The following is an 18,648-nucleotide window of genomic DNA, read 5'->3' on the forward strand; positions in this document are numbered from 1 at the left end:
TTTGGCACCAGGGACCAGTTTCGTGGAAGATAATTTTTTCATGAAGGGCTGGGCAGGGGGTTGGTTTCAGGATGAAACCGTTCCACCTCAGATCATCAGGCATTAGATTCTCACAAGGAGTGCACAACCTAGATCCCTCACATGTGCAGTTCACAGTAGTTTGCACTCCTGTGAGAATCTAATGCCAGTGCTGATCTGACAGCAGACAGAGCTCAGGCAGTAAAACTCAGTTGCCTACCACTCACCTCCTGCTGTGCAGCCCAGTTTCTAACAGACCACAGACTAGTACTGGTCCACAGCCCAGGCTTCAGGGACCCCTGTTCTAGGTACAAGCATCTGGCTACTGCATGTCCTCTGTGTAGCTACACCTGTGCATGTATCTGATGAGATATAAATTATTTGATTATAAATTACTTTCTTTATCTTACAGTTGTGAATGTCACATATATAATTATATATAAACCAGGGATATACTTTTTAATATTGTATGTAAATGTTTATGACTTTCACTCTAGCATAATTAGAGGGTGCTAAGAAATATTTGTGATAAAAATGGGCATTGATAGAGTTGAGACCACTGGGTGATGAAAGAGTGTAAAGCTTTTTAAGTCTTCAAATTCTAGTTCAAGGTTAGAAATGTGGTTGGGAGCAAATCAATCAACTTTTTGGAGTTGTATAGGGTAGTTATGAATATTTAATGTTAACATATGTAAAGCTCTTCTGCCGTGTATATAGTAAATACTAAATGCTGTTAGCTATTATGATTGCTACTAAAATGGGGGAGACATACACCTCATAAGGTTATATCATGCAAGATGCTATACAAAGTGCCTAGTTAACTGTAGATGTCCAGCAAATATCACATTTAATTGAATACATGATGTTCAATTATTTTGCTACTTCCAAGAGAGAAAAAAAATGCTATCAATTATACTGCTGTTATAGAGAGCAAGGCAGACCCCAATTCCTAATGTGATAAAATGTGAAAAGTTTTGCATTTGAATCGATAAAACACTTTCTTCTTTCTTTCCTATTATTTAACAACTGGTGAGACGTCTATACTCCCCCAAATCTGGAATTGTCCTTTCTTATTCTTTTTCCTCCCACCAAGACCATAAGGCCCCTTACTTTGTTATAAGGGGTAAACCTCAAGTAGTCCAAGTCCTCCGTGTCGGCTTTATACTCTATCACAGATTCCCTCTGTTTCCTCATCTCCATGAATTCAGTTAAATTCTCACCATTCTGGTCCTTACTATACAACGTAAATAAATATAAAAACAAAATGAAACAAAAACTTCTTCCTATTTACCTAAGGCCTTCAACCTAATATTTAGTGATATGTATCAACAGCATAGGGATCTGACCAGACATTTCATGTAAACAAGGAACTAATGAAAATTGGGAAGAAATTCACAAACTTGAGATAAGAAATAGCAGGACTTCCTGGGAACAATTTCATGTAATGTCAAAGGTGGTAAAAAAAAGTAAAAAAGAATAAAGATGGAGAATACTGAATTTTCCTACAAAATAATTTCCCAGATCTCATCAAACGCACAAGGATACTTTCTTAGTTTCAACTAGTAAGTACAAGATTGCTAACATAGTTCACTTATGATTTGAAATAAACAACATCAATATTTCAGGAAAAAAAATAGCAAAACAGGAATCAAACACACCAAAAAATTTTTGGTCCTTCTGTTTATTTCATTTTGGATACTCAGTGAACATTAACTGGGGGACTTAAAAGTCATTTCAATTATGAACCTCTTCAATCCTTCATCAATTATTTTGAGTATTCTAGTCTCAAAAACATCTCTTTCTTCTACAAACTTTTGAAAGAGATGAACACCTCCACCTACACCAAAATAATGTGCTTTGCTGGCCAAAAGTACACGTCCATTTTTACTTAACAGTCCAAGGAAAGTCTGGTGCAAATTACTATAATAATCTGGGTTGTATATGGTTTCTGAGGTGACAATGAGATCATATTTTACAAAAAGTTTTTCACTGCTTAGTACAAGCTTACAAAACTCAGACCACTCACCAGAAAAAAACCGGCATTGATAAAGTTCTTGTGTTACTTTTGATTTCCTGCATCTTTTCACATCTGGTTTATTTACATGATTTTCTTCATCTTCCAAAATGGAGTTAGCTACTACATTAGGTAAGGTTACTTCATCAATCACCATACTGTTATAATCTTGAAAGTGAACTTCTTTGGCCCCTCCCTTGAATGCAGTCATACCCAGTAAGCCTGATCCACAACCAAGATCCAAGACTTTTTTCCCAGCAAATTTCACTTTGGCCTTTGTGAAATAAGCCAGGAGGTCAAAAGTACACTCCCAGATTTTTAAGCCTCCTTCATAAACACCTGGAATCAGATCAGAGTGAGAAGAAAAGCTTTTTGAAACTATGTTTTCTCCAGGGAAGTTCTCTTTCAACAAGATGGTTTTCACTACTGCTAAGTTAGCATGCTGGAGACCTGGTAATGTTTCTATGACTTTACTTTCTAACATCTTCTTTAAATCTTTAGGCATAGCATGCTCTTTGGCAGCTCTGAAGCAGGGCTGTTTTTCATGTGGCTCTAAGTTACTTGAACTGTTGGCTGCACTGAGTGGACTGTCTGTGTCTTGAGAGGGAGCTGCATTTTCCACTGACTTACGTTCCCACAAGCGATCCTGAGGCACGCCAAACTGTTCTGCAGAACCTTTTCTGTCCCTCTCTTCTCCTTTTTGACTTTCTGAGACTGACAGCTCTTTTGAGGAATCCAGGGTCAAAGCTCCATCTCCAAGGGGTGTTAATTCATTTTCCAGATGGTCTTCTATAGTGAAATTAAACTGAAAGGTCATCTTCTCATTAAATGCACACAATCATTAAATTCTTCAACTTCTGGATAGAATTTGATGTTGATGACACACACAAACCTGCCTCAATTATTCAATTAGTTTTGTTGAGCCCAATTTCTCTTTAGCAGCTTATATATGGTAACAAATATTCAGAGATATTTCCAAATGGCTTTTTAGAGGTCTTTGATCCTCTTTCCATGCAGCTCTGGAGAGAAAGAAAAAAGAAAGAAAATGATGATTAAAGCAAAATGTCACATTTCACTAGTAATATTAAACAGCCACCCCACCCCCTCCCCATCCCACCATACAGCTGCCTATTTTAAAAAACTTTTGGGAAGAGAGAGAGAGAGATTTGGACACTCATACACACCTTAAGGGTTCAAAAGTGGGAGAAGAAAATCAGCTATAAAAACAAACAGGGGCCGGGCGCGGTGGCTCACGCCTGTAATCCCAACACCTTGGGAGGCCGAGGCGGGTGGATCACGAGGTCAAGAGATCGAGACCATCCTGGTCAACATGGTGAAACCCCGTCTCTACTAAAAATACAAAAAATTAGCTGGGCATGGTGGCGCGTGCCTGTAACCCCAGCTACTCAGGAGGCTGAGGCAGGAGAATTGCCTGAACCTAGAAGGTGGAGGTTGCGGTGAGCCGAGATCGCTCCATTGCACTCCAGCCTGGGTAACAAGAGCGAAACTCTGTCTCAAAAAACAAACAAACAAACAAACAGAAGAACAGCAGCAGCAGCAACCACCACCACCTGGACAAACATAAAGTCCAAGATACTCATATAGGACATTCTAGCTACTTGCCGTTTTTCAACTGCCTTGACTGTGCTCAAACATATTCACCCCTAAGCTTCCAAAATATCTTAACTTCTGTTTTTGTATAAAAGACGTGCAATATTTTATTTTGGTAAGTGAGCATCCCTTTAAAAACATGCATAGGTATGGTTTGGTGTGTGTAAATTCATCCAAGACTTCACTCAAGACATTTAGTCGAGAACGGCAGCCCTACGTGTATGGAAGTGGGGGTAATTTGGAAATAATTAGTAAAGACTAATTTGGTGTTAGAGCAAACACAAAGTAGGGCACTGCAGTAGTTTGGAGAGATCTGTAGAAATCGGAAGCAACTTTATTGAGAATCTTCCATCTACTGCGCTAGACACTACACCGTCTGCTTCAATTTTCACAGCTCTGGCAGGTGGGATCTTTAATCCCTTTACACAATATTTACAAATGGAGGGAGAGGCGAGTGACCCAGTCCGGCGGCTAGGAACGCGCAGTTTTTCTCTCCCATCACGCTGCAAGGCTTGGAGTCACTTCCGGCTGCAGGTCCCAGAACAAATCCGACCCTAGAAGTGCTATCTCAAAAGCCAATGGGTAGCAAATCTGGGGACTTCTGGCCCTCACCTCCCCATCTGAATGTAATGTTTACAGTGATCCAGACCTGGGGATGCTAGCTTCCCGACGTGTCCCGGGATCGCCCAGCTGAAAACCCTCGCTTCAAGACACCTCCTCCGGACTGAAATCACGCACCAGTGAGTCAAGTCCTCCAGGGGCTAGAGAAGCCCGACTTTCTTTCCGGCTTTGAGGGACCCAGGTTAACGAAGAAACCAGCCGGCCTCCACTCTATGGTTTTGGGGGCCGGCGGAGAGCGCGCAAGGGCTGGCGGGACTGTGGGTTTCCGGTCCGGGCTGCGGCGGGACTGGTTTGAAGCTGTGCTGTTCGGCGAAAGTATGTCTCAGGAACGCGCGGTCCCGGTTAGCGCGGTTCCCCTGGAAGAATTAAGTAGCTGGTCAGAGGAGCTATGCCGCCGGGAACTGCCGTCCGTCCTGCCTCGACTCCTCATATCCTTCCTTGGTTGTCACTTCTACCTAGAGAGGGCTGTGAGCGGGTCGGGAACCTTTCTCTTCTGTTCCCTCAGACCCACCGCCAGGCTGGGTTATGTAACTGCGGCCTGAACCTTCTCTTTTCTTTGTCGGTGAGTGGGATGAAAAGCGAGGGACTGGAGGGGAAGCGATAACCATGGGAAAGGCTCGTGGGCGGACGTGTTCTGACCTAAAGCTTTAGGAATGGATGTGGCGTTTTCTTCGATTCCTTCTTTGAGTTTTTCTGTACTCGCTGCTTGCAGTTAAGTGGAAACACTTTTGCTAGCGGGTAATGGGGGAGGCAAGGACTAACACCTGGGGTATGAGGATAGCTCTGGCTCTTAATAGGTTGAGGCAAAGCGAGATACTCTGAGCTTTTGTCTCCCGTTAAAACGGGTGGTGAATATGAATAATACCTTTCTTAGCGTTGTAAGAATTAAAGGACATAGTTTTATGGTGTGAAATCTTTAAAAGATGTTCAGTAAATAAAAATGCGTTTCCTCCCTCCCCTCTGAGACCTCTTTTCTTCTTTCTTTTTTTGGTTTGTTTTGAGACGAGGTCTCACTCCTCTCGCCCAGGCTGGAGTCTTTTTTTCTGAAAGAATTGCTTTCCGCTTGTTGGCTTTCAGCTGTTGGATTTGAGGCGCTGAGTGCCTTCGACGTCCAGGTGCTGCTCATTCTTGATTGGTCTCATCATGCCTTTGTGGTTGCAAATGTGCCTGGAATCCTAGCCTTTCATGGTAAACCATATGTATGTATATTTTTTTCACAACTTTTGAGTCCACCTTTATACAATTAAACTCAAAAGAAAAAAGTAACCTTCACTTGAGAGCGTCTCAACACTGCACAAATTCTGTGCAGCTAAAGCCAATAATTTACATATAAGTCATTTTAGTTTTTATGTAGATACAGAATTGCCATCTTCAAGGAGTTTTAACTTGAAAACAAATAGCCGTCCTCAAAACATTAAAAAACACTTAAACTGCTTACATAATGTGCATGAGTTATGGTGTTAGGCTTTGGGAGAATAGACACACAGAACATGATTCCTCTCTTTTCCCCATAAGCTTATAGAGAGACTTCATTAAGTTGAAAGTCAACATTCCCACCTAGCTTTACACTTCAAACGTCATACTTAGAATAGCCCAAACTTGTTCTTCCTCTCGTTTTCCTCATCTGAGTAAATGGCTTCACAAACTAAAACCTTGGATCCTCTCTCTCTCATACACATACACCCAATCAGTTCTATTGTTTCTGATTCCAAACTATGTCTTTTCAAAAAAAAAAAAATTTTTTTTCCAGGAACATGTGCACTTTATTGAACGCGATTGTAGAAAAGTGTGTGAGGGTAAAGGGCTGATACAGGACTCGGCTGGGGTGAGGGCAAGGAATGGAAGCTGGAGTATGTGGGAGACAGGTCATGGGCAGAGCCCCTAGCCGGGATGATTCCTCTGGATCTACTGATAGGTTTGCAGAATCAGTATTGGGATGATGATCAGCAGAATGGTCATAATGATGCCCAAAATCAGGGTCCAGATGTTCAGGCACTTGGCGGTGGAGGCGTAGGCCTGGGCCCCGGTCAGGTCGCCAACCATCTTCCTGTCCCTAGACTTCATGGAGTAGGCGAACGCTGTGAAGCCCAGGCAGCAGGAGTTCGTGAAGAGGGTGTTGAACAGGGACCAGATGACGTGGTCGGGCACGGAGGTCTCGCTTCGGATGTGGATCACGGTGGATGTTGGGAGCGCAGGGTTGTGGGGTGCCCCCAGCACATCCACCTCATGCTCCTCCTTCAGCATCTCATAGTTCGGGGGACGGTCGGTGCAGGCGGGAGTGAAGAAGGTTTGGACAGTGTGGTTCATGGTGTCCAGGGAAGACCGTCCGTGGTTGGGTTGCTGGGATGCTTCCCAGTCGTCTTTTCAAAAATTTTTTTGGAGATGGAGTCTCGCTCTGTCTCCAGCCTGGAGTGCAGTGGCACGATCTCGGCTCACTGCAACCTCTGCCTCCCAGGTTCAAGGGATTCTCCTGCCTCAGTCTCCCAAGTAGCTGGGACTATGGGTTCGAGCCACCATGCTTGGCTAATTTTTGTATTTTTAGTAGAGATGGGGTTTCACCATGTTGGTCAGGCTGGTCTCGATCTCTTGACTCCGTAGTCCGCCTGTCTTGGTCTCCCAAAGTATGTGCTGGGATTACAGGCGTGAGGCACAGCAACCGGCCACCAAACTATGTCTTGAATCAATCCACTTATCTTCATCCTCATTGCTACCACTCTGAAACCAAATTCCTATCACCTCTCACTTGGGAGTATTGTTAAGAGTTTCCTTGTTTCCACTCATAATTCATTATTCCAAAAAAGTTCAGAGGGGAAAACGTAGATCATGTCATTTCTCTGTTAAAACCACTTTACCTTCAAGGCTCCAGGTGATCTATGCCTTGTCCTTCTCTCATACCTAGTTAACTACACTCTATTCATGTATACATTAGGCTCACCTACCACAGGGTCTTTGTGCTTAGCCTGGTTTGTTCTCTGAGCCTTTTATATATCTCATTGTTTATGTCTTGGCCCAAATGTCACCTCCTTAGAGGGACTTTTTCAGAGCCTTCAATCTTAGGTGTTTCCCTCAAACCCAGTCTTAAACTTGTATCACATTGACCTGTTCAGTTTTCTAAAAAAGTGCATTATCGTTGAAAGAAATGCTCTTGTTTGCTTTTATATTTTCCACATTGTGTTGCAAAATTCATAAAGGCAGGAAGTTTATATTCTTCACAGCGTTATCTGCACGACCTAGAATAGTGCCTGACACATAGTGAGCATTAAAGGGCTAAAAATATTTCATGTTTTAAAAATACCTGGGAGTCTAATTAGACAATACTTTTTTTTTCAGCTTGTAGTATTTTAGCTTCACTATTTCAACAAATGAAAAATTTGCAATATATTTACAATTCCATTGCCCAAAAAATCATTTTCATGTTTTGCATTTTACATATTATTTTCCAGGCCTTGTCTGCATGTCTGCATAATTATAACTGACTAATTTTGGAACAGCTAGCAATTTTTTGAGCTTTACTGAAATTTTTTCATGAGGCCAATTCTACCCTACTGAACTCAAGTTTGAGTTAATGACCTCATTTTGATTGCTGCTATTAAAAAAATGTGGAAAATAAGATTTCAGAAGAGGAATGAATTCTTGTATATTAGTGTGGTAGGATTATGGGTTATTCATTTTTATCTTTCTTTTTTCTATTTTTCTTTTTTTTTTGAGATGACGTCTTGCCCTGTTGCTTAGGCTTGAGTGCAATGGCCTGATCTTGGCTCACTGCAACCTCTGCCTCCTGGGTTCAAGGGATTCTCCTGCCTCAGCCTCCCGAGTAGCTGGGATTACAGGCGCGTGCCACCATGCTTAGCTAATTTTTCGTATCTTTACAAAGATACAAAAGAGATGGGGTTTCACCATGTTGGCCAGGCTGGTCTCCAACTCCTGAGCTTGTAATCCACCCGCTTCAGCTTCCCAAAGTACTGGGACTACAGGTGTGAGCCACTGCGCCCAGCCAGGTTATTAATTTTTCTTACTGACATTCTTTGATGATTCTTAGTGTTTTTACAGTAAAACATTTCTAACAATTATTCTTGTTGGTGTATATGGAGAATATTGTCATGTATTTGTAATCTGCTATGTGCAGAAGAATTTAGTCTGTTAAGGTTGGTAAGATAGGTATGCAAGTAATATGAAAATAAGATAGAAGGTGATGAGTGACTTAAGACAGGTATAAATTAAGTACTATAAAAATGTTGAGGAAAGAGAAATTTCTTTCTTGTACTAGAAATCGGAAGTCCAAATTGGGCATAGTGGTATGCGCCTGTAATCCCAGCTCTTTGAGAGGCTGAGATGGGAGGATCACTTTAGCCCAGGAGCTTGACACTGCAGTGAGGTATGATCATGCCACTGCATTCCATCCTGGGTGACAGAGTGAGACCTTCTCTCTAAAATAAATAAATCATTAGCCTGTGGGTTATTGTAGCACTGTTTCTCATCTGTCAAAAATATTTCATGACTGCATAGTTTGAAAAGACAAGTTTGTCCCTGGGCAGTTTTCAAAATATTTCTTTAATATACTTCCACAATACTGTTTACCTAATAAATCTTAAGTTTTTAAAAGCAAAATTAAGCCAGTAACTTGAGTCCAGTTCCAGTCCCTTATGAGTCACTGCTTAAACTTCAGAAGCGTTTTTTTTTTTTTTTTTAGTTTATTCTGACTAATGAATATCCTATTACTATGATAGTGGATCTTCCTTAATTATCTTACTCTTTGTCTCAACATTCTGACAGTTGGATTGAGCATATTCGTAAGTAAAATTGTTTTAACTGTATGATTTACTTTGATGTTAAGGTCTAATTCCGCACATACCTCAATGGAACAGTTTTGTATTCCCTTGAAATTTAACAGTTTTCTGTGTTAGAGCCTTTAAACCTACAGTTACTTGAAATGAACAAATTCCTTTGAATTTCAGCACTTCAAAGTTTTAAATTACATTTTGGATAAATACCAAAAATGGTTTGTTGATGATGTATGTATAAACACATTGTAAATATTAAATGTTACTTGTTATGATTAGACCTATATAAAACATGATTTGCAGTCTGATGAAAAACCATCAGTCTCTAATGTGTTTAGTATTATTTTGAAAATACTTTCTAAGTTGCCAAAAGCTGTTTATCTAGGTGATAACAGATTTATTTGGGGGAAGTTGACTTTCTCATTTTCATGTCTTCATCAGTCTTACTTGACGAGATTTATTCTTTTAGTCGGAAGAGAGTTAAGACTAGACTGCTCAGTGTATTCATATTTTGCGTTAGATTTTTCTATTTACATTTCACCTGGTATTGGAATATTCGTTTATAATTTGAATCTATGCTGTGTAATGGGGCCTAATTTTTGTTTTCTTTTTTCTTTTAACGGAGTCTCATTCTATTACCCAGGTTGGAGTGCATCAGTGTGATCTTGGTTCACTGCAACCTCCACCTTCCAGGCTGGGTGATTCTCCTGCCTCAGTCTCCCGAGTAGCTGGGATTACAGGCATGCCTCACCACACCTGGCTAATTTTTGTATTTTTAGTAGAGATGGAGTTTTACCATGTTGGCCAGGCTGTTCTCAAACTCCTGAGCTCAAGTGATCCTCCCACCTCAGCCTGCCTGATTGCTGGGATTACAGGTGTGAGCCACTGTACTTGGCCCCAAAGTTTGTTTTTGAGACAAGTTCTCGCTCTGTTGCGCAGGCTGGAAAGCAGTGGTGCGATCATAGCTCAGGCAGCTGAACTCCTGGGTTCAAGCTATTCTCCTGCCTCCAACTTCTAAAGTGCTGGGATAACAAGTCTCAGCCATCATGCTCAGCCTAATTTTTGGTTCGTTTGTTTGGAGGGACAGGGTCTTGCTTTGTTGCCAAAGCTAGAGTGTAGTAGTGCGAACATAGCTCATTGCAGCCTCCATCTCTCAGGCTCAAGCAATCCTCTCACCTCAGCCTTTCAAGTAGCTGAGACTGCAGGCACTTGCCACTATGCCTGGCTAATTTTCTATTTATTTATTTTTTGGTGGACATGAGGTCTTGCCATGTTTCCTAGGTTGGTCTTTAACTCCTGGGCTCAAGCAGTCCTCCTGCCTCAGCCACCCAAAGTGTTGGGATTACAGGCTTGAGCCACCACGTGTGGCATAATTTTTTTTAAGTAAATTTCTTTTTATCATGAGTATAAAAGTTATTCATGTTCATTGTGGATATGAATATGAAACATGTAGAGAACGATGAAACGTAGAAAAATAGGACACATGTAGAAAAACAGAAAAGATAACAAAACATCTGCTGATCTGAAATGATTAAGATTTTGAGGACAGCAGTCTCATTCCATATATTCCTGCCAGCTTATCCATCATTGTTTGTACATGTTTATCTATATTGGTGTTATATTTTGGAAGCTTTTTGTTTAACTATATTTTGAACATTTTTCATGTTTTAAAATGTCATTTTAATGATGGCAGATCCTATTCACTAGATGTACACACAGCTATTTAACTGGCCCACAATTGTTAAATATGTAGGTTGTTTCCTTTCTCTCTTTTTTTTTTTGGCTATTAGATAATAGTTTCTCTACATAGCACATAGTATTTAGAAAGTAACAAACTTTAGATTGGTAGTATTCTTGCATTAAATAAAGGGCAGTGGCCTTTGTTGACTGACATGACAATATTTTTATAAAATATGTTATTTGCTTTACAGAAATTTTGAAAATTATTGTAGAAATGTTTTTACCTCATATGAACCACCTGACATTGGAACAGACTTTCTTTTCACAAGTGCTACCAAAGGTATAATACTATTACCTGAAAATACATGATATGAGGAATCTAGCCTCAGTCTTCGATAATTTATTATTAATTATGGCTCTGTTTTTGTAATATATCAAATGTATTCAAAATAAAAATAAGCAGTAAATAGATCTCATATGAGACTATAATGTTGTTAGTGTGATCATTAGGCAATTAAAAACTGTTATATTTTCAGATTTTATGGGTATTTTATTAATTGAATTTAAATTATTTATAGTCAATTTTAAATGCTCTTGTATTTTAAAAACGCTACTCCAGTTTGGGTGACAGAGTGATGGAACCCTCAATTTAAAAAAAAACCTGGAATATTGGCAAAATCAAGTAACAAAAAGAAAATATTAAATTCCCAGACTGTTTATTACTTTTTAAATATGTATGGTATACGTTTTCTCTAAAAAGCACAATCATACTTTTTTGTTTTAAATAGAGGGAACTAAAGATACTTTGGTGCCAAAATGAAACAGATTATTTGTAATAATCTGTTATTGGAATGGGTTTCTAACTTTAGCTTTTAAACATAATCTTTCAGATTTCTTGTACTCATAGTCACTTGATGATTCTTAATCTGAAATATTTCTTAGAATTTGTTCTTGACCACTAGAAAAAGATCCAACTGTTATATAGATGAAAATGGATGTTGAGTGTTAACGAGCCTGTGGGAAACAATATCTTCTTTAACTACATTGTATTGTTGACTGTGTTGCTATTTTTGTAATATTTAGGTCATTTAAATTGTTAGAAAGATCCAAGTATTAACATTATAGGGTGGCTAACTTTTCACAGACAAAAAGCTTGATTGTAAGGTTATATACTATACCCTTAATTCAGGAAGATTATCTTGAATTGGGTCAAAAAAGGAAACTGTTTAGAAAATAAGTGAGTAGTGAATAGGGGATTCAGTGCAAATTCCTTACTTCCAGAACATACCCTTGTTTATGACCGTATGAATGTGGATGCTTCAAGAAAAATTTATTGTGCAAAAATAATACTTTTTTTTTTTGCATCTCTAAAATATGAACTTTGAGTGATTTTTTAAAAAAATTGATGCTATTAAATATATTCAAACCACAGAAATGAAAAATAAATTTCTGTTTGAGGCTTTTGGGGGGCGTGTATTGTAAAAATACTTTTTCTCCAAATTTTGTACTTAGGAACAATTGTTAAGCAGATGATAGTCCATGGATATTACTAATGCACAAATCATTGTGTTGTGTTTTCTCTTTAAAGTTTTGTCTTTTCTAGTGATTTCTCTTATTCCTGTTTATTACTTGATTTGTTTTTACAGACTGTGAAGTTATTTGATGACATGATGTGTGAATTAACCAGTCAAGCCAGAGGACTGTCAAGCCAAAATTTGGAAATCCAGACCACTCTAAAGAATATTTTACAAGTAAGTCAAATGTATTAGAAAGCTGGAGAGAGACAGAGCTTAAAGAATGTCAAAATTTTTATACTGATATTGATTAGCCATGTATTCTTATGTAATGGCCTAATGTTGGAATTAAATTTATTGAATTAAAGATGTGAATATAGAAACATGAATTCTGAATAATAAACTCTTAGAAGAAGACAAGTCATCAAGCTAGCTTACCCTGTCTGCATTTCCAAGAGATATGTGTAGAATACCTGCCATGTGTTTGAAGTTTGGGTTAGGATTCTAAATGGCTAGACAGTTGTTCCAGTATTTGTAGTTCTGATAGACTAAAGTTCTGTGAAAAGAGGAACAGACGTGTTTTGTTCACTGCTGTATCCTAGCACCCAGCATACTGACTGATACCTTTTCAATGCACAAAAAATATATTCTGAATGAAATTTCCTTATTTATTCCAAGACGATGGTGCAGCTTTTAGGATCTCTTACAGGATGTGTTCAGCATGTCTGTGCCACACAGGAATCCATCATTTTGGAAAATATTCAGAGTCTCCCCTCCTCAGTCCTTCATATAATTAAAAGCACATTTGTACATTGTAAGGTGAGTAAAGGTCTAATTATACTCTGAATGGTCTATGATTGACATGCATAGGAGCTGAATAACATAATGTTTGTCTAAGATTTTACACTTTAGTCTATATTATTGAAATAAACTTTTCCATAGAATAAAGAGCATGTAAGTAAATAATTGTTTCAAAAAAGGTGGCTATAAGGAAGTCATTAGAAGTGGCTTTTTTAAGGTTTTTAGTTTTATCTTATTTCCCCTCTATAAAGAAAGAAGTTTTAAGAATTTGTGTTGAGATACAGGTATCCTGAAATAGTTCTGCGACGTTCATTGATCAATATTCAATTACCATTATGATTAGATGTCTGAACTTCCTTTTATAAAGGGAAGTTAATCCTTATTTAGTCCATCTCTACATGCCAAAGGTATCCTTGAGACACAAAAGCTTGCCTAGAATTTGTGGGGCACAGACAGTTTTAATACTGCTGTTTGTCGGGTGAATGAAAATCACTAATTAATACCTCTCTATGTTGATAAGATGCTAAAAATGTCATGCACCTGGCCTAATGTTACCTTTCTTTTAGTTCTGTATTTGCAAGATCATGAAAGTGAGAAATCATATTTTAAACATGCTTGCATCTCTTGAAGCACACTATATTTAATGGATGTTCACTAAACATTTATTTAATGAATGAATATGTGATTCGGTAAATTTGTTCTCTCTAATAGTATGAAAGTAAATCTGGCTCTTGAGCTTGTTATGATTTATTTTTTCTTTCATTTTTATATATCTGTAATCAGAATAGTGAATCTGTGTATTCTGGGCGTTTACACCTAGTTTCAGACCACCTCCAGGCTCTTTTCAAGGAGGCCTATTCTCTTCAAAAGCAACTAATGGAATTGCTGGACATGGTTTGCATGGACCCTTTAGTAGATGAGAATGATGATATTTTGAATATGGTAATAGGTGAGTGAAGAAAACTTTCTGCTTAGTATATGGTGACTATAAATCATGTATCAGTTAAAATTGTCTCTAATGATTCATGTTATTTTCCTACTAATCATGCTTTAAATGATTTAAATCTTACCAAATTTTTAATCTTTAAATTTGGAATTTGTAAAATTTATTTTAGGTACCTTAACCTAGATTGCATATTCAGTTACTGTCATTTCTTCACAATGATTAACTTATATAACTTTATAATCTCTGAGGCTGTCTGTATTCTGAGACAATAGCTTTCATATTTCTTAACCATAACCCATATTGAGATGCAGTTTTTATTTTTTCACAGAATACATATAAATACATGCTTATGTGTATGTAAATATGTCTATTCTTATAGACATATTTATTATAAAATATACTCATTTTACCTGTGATGCACTCTATACTAGTTTAAATAATTGCTGATTGTAACACAATTCATTGATTTCATCACTCATTAATGGATTGTGACTGAGAGTTTGAAAAAGAATAATGTGTAAGGGCAAAATTAAGAGAATAAGTTGGTTTTGTGCAGTGTATCGGGTACCTATTGCCCTGCAAACACACCACCTCAGACTCTTTATTCACTTTTCTATTTATTCATGATTCTGTGAGTCTGCAGTTCAGGATGGGATCCCCTGAGACAACTTTCTCTGATCCACTTGGGGCACTAACTCACTCATGTGACTTCAGTGACTTCATTCACATATGACTGTTGGCAGAGGCAGAAGTACTTGAGAAAGCCATGTGCATTATCCAGTAGGCTCACCCAGCTCAGATACCTGATGCCAGTGATTTCAGGGTTTCTGAGAGCAGCAAGAGTGAGCAGGTCCCTGTATGCTAGCACTTTTCAAGTTTCTGCTTGCCTTAATTTTATTATTGTCCCCTGGGCCAAAGCACATCGTAGGGTTTAGCCCAGAGTCATTGTGGAAAACTGTGGATTCACAAAGGGCAGTTATTGTGGCCATTTTTATAAGTAATCCACCACAGACTTAGTAAAAGCCTTACATGAATACCATGTAAATTAATTTGAATTCTTCCTTTTTAGGTTTTCTTTCCTTAGCAATTTGTTTTATTATTTTGGATTAGAATTCTATCTATAGAATATTTCAGTGATAATAGGGTGCAACTTTTATTCCTCTGAATATTTGTAGTTTTATTTAGGTCATCAGGTAGGTATAAACTTCAAAATTTATAAAAACCTTACAAGTGTGACACTTAAATAGTTTAAATAATTCTTTTGACACAACTATTTCCAAACGATGTTACCTATTTTAATTGAATAAAATGTTGAAATTGTTCATTAGATGCTTTTAATTATTGGAGAAACTCACCCCATGACATTTGGATATCTTAAGGTTCTATTATCTTTCTTTGCAGTTATTCATTCATTATTGGATATCTGCTCTGTTATTTCCAGTATGGACCATGCATTTCATGCCAATACTTGGAAGTTTATAATTAAGTAAGTTTGCTATTTTTTACTTTTTATAAAATGTTTTCCATATTCCCTAATCTTAATTATTCATGATTCTTTAGATTGCATTTGAAACATTTTGTGTGAATTTAATATTCACTGACACTGCTGTCTGATAATCTAGATACTTGACATGTAGGTCGCAAGCCAAATTGGACTTCTTTACCCTGTAGTCTCTAAAATTATAAAAAGTTGTTCTTCCTAGTTAGCTAGTACTTCATAAATAATGGGCCATGGGCCAGATTAGAACTTAAGCACTTTCTTGCTGCTTCTGTTGTTTCAGGTGTCAAGTAGCCTATTTCTAGGATTAGATAAATTGGCAACTATAATTAGAACTAAATATAGTCTTCTCATTAAGTACTTTTAAGTTGTTCATGCTAATTCCATTTATATAATAATTTTAACTTTCTGAAACTGAAGCATTATAAAGGTTCACCAGGGAGAGTGCCCATAACGATAGCGTTTATCAGATTCTTAGGGGTGAGAGGAGATGCGGTTGAGATGTAAAAATAGTTAAGAATATCTACTTTATGCATATACATAAAACATTTAAAGTTAGTGTATTTTCAGGTCTTGGGTGCTTTTGTAGTACTACCAAGACATTAAGTTACCAAAAAAGTAATAGTTCGGTGGTTTAAAGTGTTGCCTGGAAGCCACGTCACATGTGCTTAAATCTATTCTGAAATCTCTTACTTGTTCCGAGCCCTTGGGCTATTTGGTTAATTTCTCTGAACATTAGTTTGCTCATCTGAAAATGGAAATAATAGCACCTTCTTGGGGGGGTTATAGTGAGAATTGAGTTAATCACTATGAAATGCTTAGAACTGTACATTACACATAGTTAATGCTCAAGGAATTAGCCATGTCACTATCACCATCACTGAATATCTTCCACTCTTACCCCTTCCAATTCATTTTCTACCCAGCAGAATAATCTTTTAAAAAGTAAATAAGACCATGTCACTCTATTGCATAAAGTCTATCCCATTTTACTAAGTAAAGCAACCTAATCCTCTGTGGACGCTGGCTCCTGCACCAGCCTGTCTCATGCTGCTTTCTACCTGCTCTTAGTTCCTTAAACATACCAAACTCTCCTGTCCCAGAGCCTTCTCACAGTTTTTCCATCTGCCTAGGATGCTTCTCTCTCCTATATCTTCATGATAACATTTCTTTGATATCCTTACCCTGAGAATATGTAGGTTAGATCTCTCTATTGTAGCACTTTAGACTTTGTCATTTGAGCATTTATCACAGCCCTAATTAATTATTCTTACAATTATTTAATGTTCTCTCTTAGGCTAGACCACAAATTTCATGCAGGTAAGTCAGAGATTGTGTCTATTTGTTTGACCCCTCTATCCCCAGGGTCTGGTAGAGTGCCTGGTACGTAGTAAAAATTCAATTAATGTTTTACACAGAGAAAAAAATTAGTAACTTACTTAAACAAACATAACTGCTTCAGAGGTAAGCTAGACACATCTTAGTTATATTATGTCATATATGATGCTTTGATTTTTAAAAAAATGTTCTATAAGGTAGATATTGTTAATGGACCTAAGTTACTTGATGTGTTACTTGTGGTGATTGTATTCTTTTCTTTTTATTCGTTTAGGCAGAGTCTTAAGCACCAGTCCATTATAAAGAGCCAGTTGAAACACAAAGATATAATTACTAGCTTGTGTGAAGACATTCTTTTCTCCTTCCATTCTTGTTTACAGTTAGCTGAGCAGATGTCACAGTCAGATGCACAGGTAAAATTTGGGCTAACAGCACTTTAAACAGCAACTCTTATTTTCTTTAGCAGTTAGTAAATCTCATTTGAATGTCTGGGTCAGTCTATTTAAGAGGATTTTAATTTATTTAATTTGGGTGTTTTTTTGATCTGTGGGATTATTTACAGCTCATAATTATTTTTCACTCAGAGCATTGCATTAGATTCCTAACTGCTCTCATTGCCTCTAGATTCTACCTGGCCCTTCTCTTTACATTGTAACTGGTTGGTCACAGCATTCTCCTCAGAATCCTTTCATTCTTTTCTTCATGAGAACAAAAATTCTTTTGTCCATATTTATATAAGGTCTGATATAGCTGCAATCAATCTTTCATTTTTTTTCTTCACCAATACATTGCAACCTCTAGGAATATGTTTGTGCATGTATGTATATGTATCAGTCTCTTAAATTTGATATATTCTTACGTTTGTCTTTATTTTGAAAAGTTATAGTGTTGAATTGGTATCCCATTTATGAAACAGATTACATTCCAAAAATTTAGATTATTGGGAATTATAACTCATTTTCCTGTAACACTGTTTTACATAGTACCTTTTGCTTTTAGACTAGCCTGCTAATTTCATTTAACTATGATAGCCCTAAATTATAAGAATAATAGTACTCAGGACCTAATAGTTATATCAGTTATATGTAATTTTATTTTTTTTTTTGAGATGGAGTCTCATTCTGTCACCCAGGCTGGAGTGCAGTGGCACAATCTCAGTTCACTGCAACCTCTGCCTCTTGGGTTCAAGGGATTCTCCTGCCTCAGCCTCCCGAGTAGCTGGGGTTACAGGCGCCCTGCCACCGTGCCTGGGTGATTTTTGTACTTTTAGTAGAGACGTGGTTTTGCCATGTTGGCCAGGCTGGTCTTGAATTCCTGACCTCAGGTGATCTACCCACCTTGGCCTCCCGAAGTGCTGGGATTACAGGTGTGAGCCACTGTGCCCAGCCTATATGTAAAAATTTTAATGGAACCATGAAGTGAATATTTATTCTTTAAATATGTTGATATAGCCCCTCCTGTTGTACATCTGCAAGCTGATAGAGGGAATTCCTTTGTACCTGTGCTCTTTCCTGCTAATCAGCTAAGGGGGTGAAAGTGTAGTGATTCATCCAATTCCTAAAACTGGTAGCAACTCCTAGAGCAGGGATGATCTGGAAGGATACACCCTAGGGGAGGGTAGAACTTTAAAAAGAAGTTCTGAAAGTAGTAAGAAGGAAGTGAGGAATAGCTTTAGGAAGGGGCTTTTTTCTTCTTGCTTCTTTTCTTTATCTCACCTATCCTCCCCTTATATCCCTTCTTCCTTTTTCCCTTCCTTCTTCTCACTTCGTTCATGCATCATTTCTGATTCCTCTCACCTTGCTAAAAGGAGGAGTTTAGTTGTATAT

The 18,648-nt window shown here is 37.9% G+C and overlaps 3 protein-coding genes across 11 annotated transcripts in view; 1 reads left to right on the plus strand and 2 right to left on the minus strand.

Annotated features, from left to right (window-relative positions):
* The window catches only part of FIRRM (FIGNL1 interacting regulator of recombination and mitosis), a 158,587-nt gene that overhangs the window by 57,431 nt on the left and 82,508 nt on the right, over positions 1-18,648 (plus strand). For 5 of the 9 annotated variants that reach the window (XR_010340468.1, XR_010340469.1, XR_010340470.1 and 2 more), the window contains exons 1-8: positions 4,519-4,691; positions 9,014-9,054; positions 10,977-11,065; positions 12,372-12,476; positions 12,918-13,058; positions 13,824-13,989; positions 15,388-15,472; positions 17,097-17,235. Coding sequence is in view for 1 of the 9 variants with exons in the window: in XM_064370770.1 (XP_064226840.1) it covers positions 4,582-4,691; positions 9,014-9,054; positions 10,977-11,065; positions 12,372-12,476; positions 12,918-13,058; positions 13,824-13,989; positions 15,388-15,472; positions 17,097-17,235 (876 nt within the window). In the remaining 8 variants the exon portion in view is untranslated. Of the gene's footprint in view, positions 1-4,518; positions 4,692-9,013; positions 9,055-10,976; positions 11,066-12,371; positions 12,477-12,917; positions 13,059-13,823; positions 13,990-15,387; positions 15,473-17,096; positions 17,236-18,648 lie in introns of those variants that run through there. The other 4 variants (XR_010340475.1, XR_010340474.1, XR_010340472.1 and 1 more) reach the window with 4 other exon arrangements.
* Positions 1,684-4,388, minus strand: METTL18 (methyltransferase 18, RPL3 N3(tau)-histidine). Its single transcript, XM_012444538.3, has 2 exons — positions 4,293-4,388; positions 1,684-3,051 (listed from the first exon to the last, which is right to left on the minus strand). The coding sequence occupies exon 2, from the start codon at positions 2,847-2,849 to the stop codon at positions 1,728-1,730; it is 1,122 nt and encodes a 373-aa protein (XP_012299961.2). The 5' UTR covers positions 2,850-3,051; positions 4,293-4,388; the 3' UTR covers positions 1,684-1,727.
* Positions 6,170-6,571, minus strand: LOC105711525 (interferon-induced transmembrane protein 3-like). The gene has a single exon (XM_064370571.1). The coding sequence runs from the start codon at positions 6,569-6,571 to the stop codon at positions 6,170-6,172; it is 402 nt and encodes a 133-aa protein (XP_064226641.1).

The sequence above is a fragment of the Aotus nancymaae genome, unplaced genomic scaffold, assembly GCF_030222135.1.
Source record: "Aotus nancymaae isolate 86718 unplaced genomic scaffold, 86718_ANA_hifiasm-v0.15.2.pri h1tg000108l, whole genome shotgun sequence".
NCBI lineage: Eukaryota > Metazoa > Chordata > Mammalia > Primates > Aotidae > Aotus > Aotus nancymaae.